Raw genomic sequence first — 12,989 nt, 5'->3', positions numbered from 1 at the left:
GGTTGTAAGCGTGGCAAATGTATAATTGTGTGTGGGAAAGGGGGGGTGAGGAAGGGGGCGAGCCTCCATGCATGCGTGTGCACGAGCGGTTGTTGATCTAGAAAAGTGAATAAGAATGGGTAGGCGAGGTGGGTTTGGAGGCCCAGGGAGAAAGAGGAGTTTATAGGGTTAGGGCGCATGCTTGGAAAAGCAGATCACAGGGTAGAGCGCACACAATACTTACTCCACCAGGCACCCACTCTAATCTCCCCATTCAACCTGAGCCAGAGCTGGCTCAGTTATCAATCGTTTTGTGCGCATGCCACCCGATAGCAGCTTTCTTCTCGTGGAAAACCTTCTTCCACTGCAGCCAGGGAGTGGAGGGATGTCATCCAACTTTTGCCCAGGGCCCCCCCCCCCCGAGAGAAATGGTGCTGCTGACACTAACTAGGGGCAAGTTTGAAAGAGGGGCCATTTGAAGGGAGGGATCAGCTGCAGGACAGGCTTGAGAGTTTAATCAGCTGGAGAGAGACTGGAGAATGACAAAAGATCAACTGGGAGATGTAAGAAAAGTGTTAGAGGGGAGGAGGTAAGAGAGGAGATGGAGGGTGAGGGTGAGGATGATAATCAATTGGCAGTTATAAAAAATGTCTTGGTGGTGAGAGAGGATATGAAAAGGACTGGAGAGGGTGGGGAGGGGAGGGGCTGGGAAGCTGAAAGAAACTTGGGGATGTAAGATGAGATCAGCTGGAAGAGATGGAGTTTGAGAGAGAGGGGATCAGCTGGAGTGCAGAAAGGGTGAGAGTAGAGCGATTGTTGGAGGTAAAGCACACCCCACTGCTTTGTTTTCTTCATCCTCTGGGATCATGTGAATTTTCAAGGGCTAAAATGTGGTCACACTGACTAAAGGTTTGGGAAGCTGTCAGGCTCCAAGGAGTGAACTCTTAGGACCACTGTCAGATTAGCACAACCAAGCCAGGGCAAGCCCAGACTTGGCTCAAATTGGTGGTAGCTGACTTGCCACAGGTAGAGCCGGGGCTTGGGAAAAGGGCAGGGCAGGTGGAGATCAAGCAGAGTCGAGGAGCAGGCGGAGATCAAGCAAAGTCAAGGCTGTCCAAGACAGTAACAGAAGAACAGACCGAGGAAAGGCTGACTGGGAGGCAAGGCAAGAGAACAAGACAGGATAGAAAGGCAGGGCTAAGCAGGAACAAGACAAGGCAAGACAGGACCACCACCACCACCACCAACTGAGAACACTGGACAACCTGCTACTGCAGCACTGGCTGGTTACAGAGGATTTCCTTTTATACCTAATCAGCACCACAGGAAGTCCTGGCTGTATGACTATAAAAAGGGCTCAGGAGTGCAGGAAGTTCTGGACAGGGCCCTTGGATGCAGCATGGTGTGCGAGGCTATGCTGGAAGTTCTTGGAAGCAAAGGGTGTTACAGAAGTCCTGCAAAAAATTCAGAGTGAGCAGAAAAACACATTCTCCTACAAGCTACTGGGGAAAGACATATGCATTGTAATGTCAACATAGTCGCTGAATTTCCCTCTAGACTTCATTACATCATAATCACTTTTACCTTCCCTCTCCAGCTTCATCAAGCCTCCTCATCAGGGAATATACGAGCTCACATACTAACAGTAGTCAGGAATTTTTGTACAAGTTCTGGTTTCATTTCATTGATAATTGTTCTGAATGTTGTCTTTTTTCCCTATTGTTTTGCTCTCCCTCAATGGTCTGTCACTTCCCACTTTCTCCCCAGACAAAATAGAGGACCTTTAGTAGCCTGAAGGATAGATACCTCCTCCAAAGCACTAGCTAGACTAGCCCTGACAAAAGGAAGGATCCAAATCTGGATCTCCCTGCAATATTGTGTACAGGGCTGGCACATTAATAAAGAAAAATTTAGAAATCTTTAAGAAAAAAAAAAACTTTCTTCTGTGATAAATAACACTATATGAAAAACATCTTTCAAATATCCTGAGAAAAGTTGAATTCCAATACAATAGTTTTTTTGTGATTATACTGATTTTTTTCCCAAATTAAATCAAACGCACCTAACACTGATTCATTTTAATCCTAGCTGCTTCCATCCTTAATCTGCCAGAGAATTCCTGGGTCATTTGAAAATAAATTACCCTGACTCTCTAACAAGCGACAGCATACACAACTGAAACTCCCTTTCCATGGGACTCGCTTGTGACAAGTTACCAGAGACAATCAACAGCCGCAGCACAACATGCTCCAATTTAAAAATTCATCTAGGTACTCTCCATCATGAAGTTCTCGCATCCTTTCTGAAGTGACAGGGCTCATCTCTCTTCTAGAACACGACAATGATCATCCTCCATGGGACCTTAATACTACTATTGCGAAGTTTGTACAGTTCCTTGCACTGATGCCACACCAGGTTAGCCCTTCCATTCCTAAGGAACTATCACATTTCAGGAAAGTAAGCCCCCAGGGAACACTGTCAGATTGGTACAGCTTACTTAGTGCAGACATGGCCTAGGCCCGACAGGCGGCCACTGTGTCGCATGAACCCAGGCAGAGACAGCAAGGTGGCTAAGGTGAGGGCAGGAAGAAAGCGAGGCAAATCAAAGGGCCGGGCCGGATCAGCAACACAGTGTGGGTAACAAGGACAAAGGCAGGAAGAGCAAGCACAGGAGCCAGGACAGGCGAGGGGGTCAGTAGCAGAGGAAGACAGGTAAACAACGAGGACGGAAGCAGAGATAGGAGCAGGCAGGTAGACAGGATCAGCAGTGACACCACCACCTTAGCAGAAGAATCCCAGAAGGACCTGTTGCTGAGGCAGTGGCTAGATGCACTGAGTTTCTTGACATCATCACTGCCTGGAGATATAATCAGCCAGCACCACAGGAAGTCCCAGGTGCAGGACCTATAAAGCTGAAGGGTTGCAGTCTGCCTCTTTGTCAGAGATACTGGATACAGCATGGTGCAGAGAGTTATGCTAGAGGGCACCACTGGGGAGGTATGGAGCATTACAAGACGTCTGCACACTGTCTCAATGTACATTCCTTCAGTTCTCAGCGGAGCAGGCAGCACAGTCTGTGCTGGAATCCGGTGCCATGAGTCTGCAATTGTAATTAGCTGGGGATTCTTTCGCCTATTTTATATCTCCCCCCTCCCCAACATACATAATCTAGTCACTGAAGTGACAGTCCTAGGTCGAGGCCCTTACACCAAGGCTCCTTCTCGAATCCTGCAATCACGGGTCCCGAATCCAGCCTCCAGATGTCCCCCTTAAGTAATGGCCTCTCCAGGGGGCTGTGAACACTACAACCCACAGCATCCCCAACCCCAGCTAACCAGGACAGTAGAAGACCCAAACTGAGGATCAAAGCAGGAACCTTCCACACAGCATTGCACACTACTTGCCATCTGAGCCACTTGGCACTACCATGTATTTCTACATGGCATGTGACCCATTTGAAGAAAGAATCGATGTGGGGTGGAAAACTTACATTATCTCCGGCTAATTCTTATGGGGATTATGTCACTCCCCCACATCCCCAAAGGTCTGAGACTGCACTAGGCACTTTTACTACTGTAAGAGGATATTCGCTCACTACTCTTTGTGCTTTGAAAGACTCCAAAATGAATTCATGATGTCCAAAAAAAGAGATATTCAGAGTATGCAGGAGGTAGATCCCATTGTAGGGCTTGGTTCTGCTACTCCTCTCCCACAAAGTTATTTACCCACCTTGATCTCTAGCTTTTATTCATCTCCCCAAGGCCTTCATCCTATATTTACTCTGTTTAGAACAGAAGTCCAGGTAAGCTTTCCTTTTAACCAAGGTGCTCCTATTTCCTTTCCTGCCACAGAGTCAATGGGGTCCAAAGTAGATATAAGTGTAGGATTTGAGCCATGGTCCCTTCTTGGACCTTTGGGTGAGACCAAGAACCTGTATAATATGGGGGAGTTAACAGTCTGCATCACACAAAAGTTATTTTGAGGGGAAAAAAACCCTCCCCTTTTTAATTGATACCATTGAAAAGTCTACCCTTTTTATTTAGTATTTATTTGTGCAACAAAATTATAAGTATGCTTAATGTGTTTCTAGTGCCCTTGAATCACTTTCTGATTCAAGAGGGAAAGCTCGTTGTCACCTTTTCTTATTTGCTTATTTTTAGACAAGTAAATTAAAGAGTATTAAGTAAAGGTGGGTCATCCTCATAGTAAATAGAGAGAGTTTTTGCAGGATTTTCTTGTTCTGCAGAATGCCATTTACAAACATCCTGTCGGCCTCCCAGAACAGGGGTGGGCAAACTATAGCCCACAGGCCAGAATCCATCTGTCACTACCATTTTTGTGGCTTGCCTATTTCCCAAGCTCCATTATCTCCAGCCCGACACCTTCCACAGCCCAATGTCACACAACAGCCTTTGATATCAGGCCAGCAGGAAGAGGGGAAGTCAGCCATCACGCTGCAGAAGAAAATGCAGGGTTGTTGAAGGGTAAGGGAGGGAGGAAGAAAGCTTAACAGTAGAGGGGGAGGTATCCTGGAGTCAGAGTGCTGCTACATTTCAGGCTAACCTGAACTCCAAGGAGAGTACTCCAACCCTGTCTCCCCATCAGGATCCCCCTTCTTGACCCCCTGCTGCAGGTGAAATCTACAAATATGGCCCCACATAAAAAAAAAATATGCCCACCAGTAAAGTTCAGGAAAAAAGTTGTTGTGATTCTTGCTTAGATCAGCCAAAAGGTGTGTCCCATTACTGGTCAAACTAGTCTCTGCGGTGACACAGCAGTAAGAGGCAACTTCAGAATACTATGCATACTGATTGATCATCTTGTAATAAACAAACACATGCAAAAAAATAAATAAATAAATAAAAGTAATAAAATTCAAAAAGGTAAATGTTCAGACTGGATTCAGCATGACATACTGTGAAATTTGTACTATTAAATAAAAATAGTACCAAGTGTCTGCAGAGTATCAAGAAAAATCGAAATACTAAAACAGACATTTCCAGATATTTCATTTTTCAGTTTAGTATCTGAATACCTAGTACAAGCACTTCAAATGCCTAGACCTTTGTTCTAGATACTGAAGAAAGCTTTCTAGAAACTAGAATGGTTATTTCAATTTCTTCTGGAACAGTTGCTCTTTCTAGGCGAAAGAGTTCTAGGCTCCAGTACCCAGACTCCTGCTCAGAGTTCTAAAATGGTTCTTAAATACAGAGTACCCAAGAGCAATGCTGTAAGCCAAATTCGTTAGGCATGCTTCATTCCATAACTGTTTCCGCTTCAGTCTAGTTTATGCTTAGCCTTTGTCTGTTCTTACCTCCTAAGTTTGTCAAACCAGTGTCCTGTAATTTTTCCAAGCAGGTGGGTGTCCGATAAAAACATGGCCTTCAAGACGGAGCTGCTCTCTTTGCGGTCCTCCTGGGCTGCAAGTTGCACTTCTGGCCAACTACACTGTGCTATTACGGCGTAGTACACCAGAAATTCACAGAAGGCAAAGACAGAGAACACGGCACAAACAAGCTTTAGAAGAAAAAATACTCTCTTCTTAAAACGGTGACTCTTCAAAATGCCAAACTGGAATCTTTGCTCAGCCATGCGTTAGCCGGCCAGCGCAATGAAAGGCTTAGGTGGGAATTTAAAAGCCCGAGGTCCCCGAACCATACAGTTCAAGCCTTCAGTCTGAAGTTCCAAATGGTTTCAGTTCCACGCAGAATCCCTGCAGAGAAGTAAGGAAAAACTGGGGTTTGTTGTTTTATTCCTATAACAATATTATCTTTTAAAGCCAAGTTGCAAAACAAGTTTGTAAGGAATCAAATAATCCAAAACAAAAATCCTTAGTGTCTAATTTTGATCAATAAAATCCCTAAAAAGTCCAATTTTTCTACATCCACCCATACACATAGGGAGCAGAACGCTGGCTTCTTGGGTCTGAGCAGGTCCACCCCCGCTGCTCCGAGCCTTCAATCTCACACATCAAGAGAAGCCGCACGGTTATGCCAGGCATTGAACGGGTGCATAGAGCAAATCTCATTCTTCTTGCACATGGAGGAAGGGGGGTCCTGAACCGTTCAGCCTCCGTGGAGAAACTGCAGCCAAAGCGCACGCCGCCTTCGCAGCGGATGAATTCGGTCGGCGCCGAATAACGGTCCCCGGGGGGGGGGAGGGAGGGGTTTCCTGACAGAGCGTCACAACGATAACGAGAGACGCGCACACCCCGGCGAGGGAGCCAGGGAAGGAGAGGAGAGGAAGCGGAGAGGCGGGAATCCCCTGGCGGGGACCAAGGGGGATAGGTGGACCCGGCTGAGGGGGGCGGGCGCTGTGCCGTAGGAGGCGCGGGGATTTGCTGAGGAAGCGGGAGGGTGGCGCTCGAGCCCTAGGCGGATAAGGGACATCGTTTGGTCGCGGAGGAGACGGGAGCAGGTGTTGGCCGGGAGCGCGCGCTTTGTAGTCCAGTTTGCCGGAGCTTGTCGGAGAGTTCCTGCACAAGGTGCTTTCGGGTCGCCCTAGGGCGGTGATTCCCAAACCTTTGTTGTGGCGTGGCAAACCAACACCTTCACTATCATCACGACTCTCTTCTTTTCCTCCCGGCATCATCATAAGAACAGAAGACTTGCTATACTAGGTCAGGCCAACACCTTCCCTCTTCTCTACGCCCTTGTTATAATCGTCCTCCCTTGCCTTCCCCCCCTAGCACCCTCACCCGCGAGCTTGACTTCAATGCTGGGGAAAATCGTGGAAAGAATTCTAAAACAAAATCACAGAACAGACAGATAGACATGATTTAATGGGAGATAGCCATCATGGATTTACCCAAGGGAAGTGTTGCCTCACAAATCTGCTTCCTTTTTTTTTTTTTTGAAGCGGTTAAACATGTGGATAAAGGTGAGCCAGTAAATTAGTGTGTTTGGATTTTTAGAAGGCATTTGACAAAGTCCCCCCCCCCCCTCAGACTCCTAAGAAAATTAAAAAGTCATGGGGTAGGAGACTGTCTTTTTGTGGATTGCAAATTGGTTACAAGACAGGAAACAGAGTAGGATTAAATAAACAGTTTTCTCAGTGGAGAAAGATAAACAGTGGAGTTCCTCAGGGATCTGTACTTGGACCAGTGCTTTATAACATTTATAGATGATCTGGAAAGGGGAACGTGTAAGGTAAATCATTTGCAAATGACAAAATTATTTAGTTGTTAATTACAAGCAAATTCTGATAAATTGCAGGAGGACTTTGGATGTCTGGGCATCTAAATGGCAGATGAAATTTAAGGTGGACAAGTGCAAAGGGATGAACATAGGGAAAAGTAACCCACCTTTCCATTACACAAAGTTGGGTTCCGTATTAGGAGTTACTATCCAGGAAAAAGATCTACACATCATAATGAGCAATACATTGAAATTGCAGCAGTCAAAAAAGCAAACAATGTTAGGAATTATTAACAAAGGAATAGTCAATAAAACAATGTCATAATTCCTCTATAATTCCATGATAAGACTGTACCTTGAGTACTGTGTGCAATACTGGTTGTCACATCTCAAAAATGATAAAGTTGCACTAAAAAAGGTACAAAGAAGGGCAACCAAAATGATAGCCATCTCTTCTCCAAGCTGAACAGCCCTGAGGGGGCATATGATAAAGTCTATAAAAACATGAGAGGACTACAACAGATAAATATGAATAGGTTACATGCTCTTTGTCACACACACACATATGCATGCACACTCTCTTTCACTCAGTCATGCCAGGCTTCTGTTCTTCCAGCTGCCAGCAACATGAGCTCTACAGACAGCCTACTGGCCTTTTCTGTTCCTTGGGCCACTGGTCCTGCTGGCTGGAAGCAGCCAGACACAGCTGCTTCCTTCCACTTCTGGCTGCATAGACCCTAGAACTAGAAACCAGAATGGAGTCCCCATCCCAACCAGTCTTGAGTCAGCAGACAGGAGAAAACTGGCTTTTAAATAAGCTGTTTTTTTAGTCTGACAACCAGTTAGCAATCATAAGTACTATGCTGCATCAGATTGCATCAGGCAGGGATATGGGTTACTGAGATGGCCATTTTTTGGGGGTGGCACTTGCCACCCCATAACAACACTTATGGCGAGGGGAAAATAGAAGCAGGGACATAGCCAAAACTGAGTTTTTGGGCCCAAGGTTAATATGAGTGAGCACTATGGCCATCCTCTGCCATGCTCCCATCCCTTACCCCAGGGCTTCCTAAACTGTTAGCCAACCTGATCCATTTTAGCACTTCAAAATTCACATGACCCCTAGAGGATGACCAGACTAAATTAGCAGGGGTACAGTCCCCCTCCAATCACCCCACTCTCATTCTCCTCACAGTCCAACTGATCTCTTTCAACTTTTACCCTCTTGTCATCACTTGTGGCTCACAGGACTGCTGTGTGAGCTGTTGTACTCCCCATTGGTCCCACCAGCTTCTTCGTGCAGCAGGGAAGCTGCTGACAGCTGATCCCACCCAAAGCATTCCAGCCTGCTGACACTGCCATGATCCTGGCCCTCCCTTCAGGATAGTTCTCTGTGGCACTCTTGAATGAGGTCAGCCAACTTCCTCCACTTAAGAATTTCTCAGACACCCTCCAAATGCCTTGGCAACAGGGCCCTGAGTGATCTTCTCAATAGGTGTTTCTAGTCTGTGTCTCACTCCTGCTTGCTCATTTATTTAGATTTTTATATTCTGCTTTTCACACTTTTTTCAGCACTTCAAAGTGGATTACATTCAGATACTGTAGGTAATTCCCTGACTAAGTTTGTACCTGAGGCAATGGAGGGCAAAGTGACTTGCCCAAGGTTGAACAGTGGGACTTGAACTGCTGCTCTAACCACTAGGTTACTCCTCCACTCCAAATCCTTGTTGATTGTTCTCTACCTTTCTTGCTTGTATCTTTTCCATGACTTGTTCTTCCCTTGCTCTGCCTAGCTGTTGAGTCTTTTGTTGCCCTGCTTGTCTTGTCCCACTGTCTGTCCATTATAGTCTCTTCTGTCTGTCTGTCTGTCTGTCTGTCTGTCCTTGACTTGCTTACCTGGCTTCTGACCTTGGCTTGGACTTGGACCGCGCTGGATCGCTGCCTGGACCTGACCCATTGTTTAGACCAGTGGTTCTCAACCTTTTTTCGGCCGGGCCACACCTGACAGATGGTTCTCACATGCGTGACACACTGAACATGTGACAGTCATGGGGCTATATGTAAACATACACTTTGCATCCACAGGAATCCGCTTGACCTCCAACAATGGATGCAGAGCAGAACTAGGGCATTACCCATAGAACTCACCATGCAAAAAAAAAAGATGTTCTGATGACATCTCAGTAAAAGCAAAACAAACTCCCTTTACTACCAGGCACAATAGCCCTCCTTATGAAAAGGCAATAATTTACCACTAATGCATATCCTATTGAGAAAACACAACAAATAAGATTTATACAATTGCCTACATGCTAGTAAAATACCTCATCTCAGTCACACACACAGAACTGACCTTCACCAAGTACAGAAAGACCACACATTATAAATATGGAGTCAAACTGGAATGGAAAACAAAAAAAAAGCCACTCTGCATGCAGTGCAAACCTGAAGAAATGGAAAGAGAAATATAGCACCTAACAGTCCCAGGATCTGCAATAATGCACAGAAATTAATCTGCACAAAGTTACACCTGCATTATGGAACACATAACCACCCTATATATGAAAAGGCAACACTAAAAATATTAAATCAGATCCTAAACCCTAATACACCTCCTATTAGGAAAACAGAACAAGCCAAGCTACTATAGATCCCCACACAGAAATAATTGTAAAACTCAGCAAATCCTTAAAAAACATATGCTCCATTGTTCCAGTTTTGAACTCTGGCGGAAAGAGCAGGAGATCGGGTCAACTCAGGACCTCGGGACTACGGTGTGACTTTCGTCCACAATTTGTGGTTATTCTTTATTTCCAAACATAACCATGCATACTATACCTAGCGGGTACAATGCCTATTGTTTATTGTGTCTTGTCTACTGCTTATTGTTTGTTCTTGCTTTTGTTTCTTGTCCATACCATACTGTATGTTTACAGTTGGTTTACTCCATGCTTATTGCATTCTGCATATATATGTCTTTTACGCTGCACTACCCTTCACGTTCGAACAGATGCTTCTTGATGTCTTCTTCTCTTTATTGATATCCCGGATCCTGGTTCAGTGGGAGAGAGGGGGGAGCGGGAGGGATTCTAGCTTACACCATGGAAATAAGAGATTGTGCACTGTGATGCATTGTTTGATTATTACATATGTATACATAATTTGTTTGTAATGATAACATTATATGTGACTGTTATGTCTTGCACACGGATGCTTGTTATATATGCAAAAATTATAAATAAATAAAAAAAGAAATTTGTAAAACTATATTAATAAATGTTTCAAAACAGCTGATGAATAGAATAAAGTCAAACAATTAAAACTCATAAAAATTATTAAAAATTGTCCAAATATCAATAAAATATTTCAAAACAGCAGACACATCACATAAAGGAAAATTAGGTTCTTACCTGATAATTTTCGTTCCTGTAGTACCAAGGATCAGTCCAGACTGCTGGACTATGCCTCCCCTCCAGCAGATGGAGTCAGAGAGAAAACTGAAAGCACCCCCTAGATATACTGGTGTGCCACCTGCCATCCTTCAGTATAATTGATATCAAAGCAGAAGAAATGGATCATCCTTCTGCCAAAAATAGCCAAAAATTAACTATGGCCACTGGCTAGATCAAGTAGTAAAACTCTGCAAAAGTAAGCATTAACATCGCTCAAACACTACTGAGCCAACCAAGCAAACAAAGCCAAAAGGCAACGAAATGAATAATCACTTACCGTATCAAGTTATCGATACCTGAAAGAGTGGAAAAGATACTGTTACGAGCGGACTCTCCTGAAACACCATTACTGGGCGGGCGTCTGGACTGATCCTTGGTACTACAGCAACGAAAATTATCAGGTAAGAACCTAATTTTCCTTTCCCTGTACGAACCAGGATCAGTCCAGACTGCTGGGATGTACCCTAGCTGACTTAAATGGGGTGGGACCCCGAGAGTCCCGCTCGAAGTACGCTGCTTCCAAAGGAAATAGGTGACGGCCCTCGAACATCAACCCGATAATGTCGAGCGAAAGTATGCAACGACTTCCAAGTGGCCGCCCTGCAAATCTCTTGGCTCGAAACCAGGTGACTTTCTGCCCACGAAGTCGCTTGAGAACGGAGAGAATGGGCCTTGAGCCCCTCAGGAACAGCCTTACCGCCACCAATGTACATGGCAGCGATCGAGCCCTTCAACCAATGGGCAATAGTTACTTTGGACGCCTGAAGCCCCTTCCTGGGGCCATGCCACAAGACAAACAGATGATCAGACCGTCGAAAATCATTGGTAACTTCTAAATATCGCATGAGCACTCGACGAACATCCAAACGTCTCAAATCTGACCCTTGAGAAGACTGTAGTTCTGTCGCCGAGAAGGAAGGCAATTCCACCGTCTGATTTACATGAAAGGCCGATACCACCTTAGGTAAGAAAGAAGGTACCGTACACAACGACACACCTGAGTCCGAAATACGCAAGAACGGTTCTCTGCATGAAAGAGCTTGCAACTCAGAGACCCTACGAGCGGACGCGATCGCCACGAGAAACACAATCTTGAGAGTTAAATCCTTTAAGGAGGCCCGCCTGAGAGGTTCAAAAGGGGCCGCATTGAGGCCTTTGAGAACCAAGTTCAAATTCCAAGACGGGCAAGGAGGCCGCAGTGGAGGACGCAAGTTCCGAACACCACGTAAAAAGCATGCTACGTCTGGGTGACAGGCGAGAGAGGACCCTTCAACCTTTCCTCTCAAACACCCCAGAGCTGCTACCTGAACCCTCAGAGAACTGTAAGCCAAACCCTTCTTCAAGCCGTCCTGCAAAAACGTAAGGATTTGAGCTACAGAAGCCCGGCAAGGCGCAATCTTCGAGACACCGCACCAGGAGTCAAACACCTTCCACACTCTAGCATAAGTAAGCGTAGTAGAGGGCCTCCGTGCCCGAAGCAGTGTGGAAATGACAGGCTCAGAATAACCCTTTTCCCTTAATTGTCTCCTTTCATAAGCCAAGCCACCAGACAAAAGCGATCCGCCAGATCTAAAAATACCGGCCTTTGCCGAAGGAGGTTCGGAAGATGACTGAGACGTAAAGGCCCGTCCGTCGCAAGATGAACCAGATCCGCGAACCATGGTCTTCTTGGCCACTCCGGGGCCACTAAAATCACCAGACCATGATGCGATTCTATGCGTCTTAACACCTTGCCGATCAGAGGCCATGGAGGAAATACATAGAGGAGGACGTGACGAGGCCATGGAAGCACGAGTGCATCCACTCCTTCCGACCCGTGCTCTCGCCTTCGGCTGAAGAAACATCTTTGCATTGTGCCGAGTCGCCATCAGGTCTAGGTGCAGAATGCCCCATCGTAGGGTGATGAGACTCATTGCCTCGGCCGAGAGCTCCCACTCTCCGGGGTCCAAGTGTTGTCGGCTGAGATAATCCGCCTGAACGTTGTCTACGCCTGCAATGTGGGTGGCCGAGATGCGGGACAGATAACGCTCCGCCCAGGTCATCAACAACGCTGCTTCGGTCGCCACCGGTCAACTTCTTGTACCGCCCTGGCTCGACCGCATACCAGGGGCAGAAGGTGGCGCAAGGCTAGACGTACCGCTCTGGTCTCCAGACGGTTGATGGACCAAGAGGCCTGGCGAGGGGACCACGTTCCCTGTACCGCTCTTGATTGACAGACCGCTCCCCAGCCCGTTAGACTGGCATCCGTCGTCACTACCACCCACTGAGAAGGATCGAGATCTACCCCCTGCAAGAGGTGGTCCGGGATCAACCACCAAGCTAGACTGGACCGAGCCGGTTCCATCAGCGGCAACTGAGCACCGTAATCCCCGGTTTTCTGGTCCCAGCGAGAAAGAAGAGCGGTTTGCAAAGGACGCATATG

General features: G+C 46.2%; 1 protein-coding gene across 1 annotated transcript in view; it reads right to left on the bottom strand.

Moving 5' to 3' along the window:
- Nucleotides 1-6,197, bottom strand: part of MPPE1 (metallophosphoesterase 1) — a 116,401-nt gene extending 110,204 nt beyond the window's left edge. Inside the window, exon 1 of the mRNA XM_029590981.1 lies at nucleotides 5,294-6,197. Within this exon, the coding sequence (XP_029446841.1) occupies nucleotides 5,294-5,571 (278 nt within the window). The 5' untranslated portion in view covers nucleotides 5,572-6,197. The remainder of the gene's footprint in view (nucleotides 1-5,293) is intronic.
- Between the last annotated feature and the right edge of the window lie 6,792 nt (nucleotides 6,198-12,989).

Source organism: Rhinatrema bivittatum, chromosome 2 (assembly GCF_901001135.1).
Source record: "Rhinatrema bivittatum chromosome 2, aRhiBiv1.1, whole genome shotgun sequence".
Classification (NCBI taxonomy): domain Eukaryota; kingdom Metazoa; phylum Chordata; class Amphibia; order Gymnophiona; family Rhinatrematidae; genus Rhinatrema; species Rhinatrema bivittatum.
Note: the sequence above shows the minus strand (reverse complement) of the source record. Positions and strands in the feature narration are given on the sequence as shown.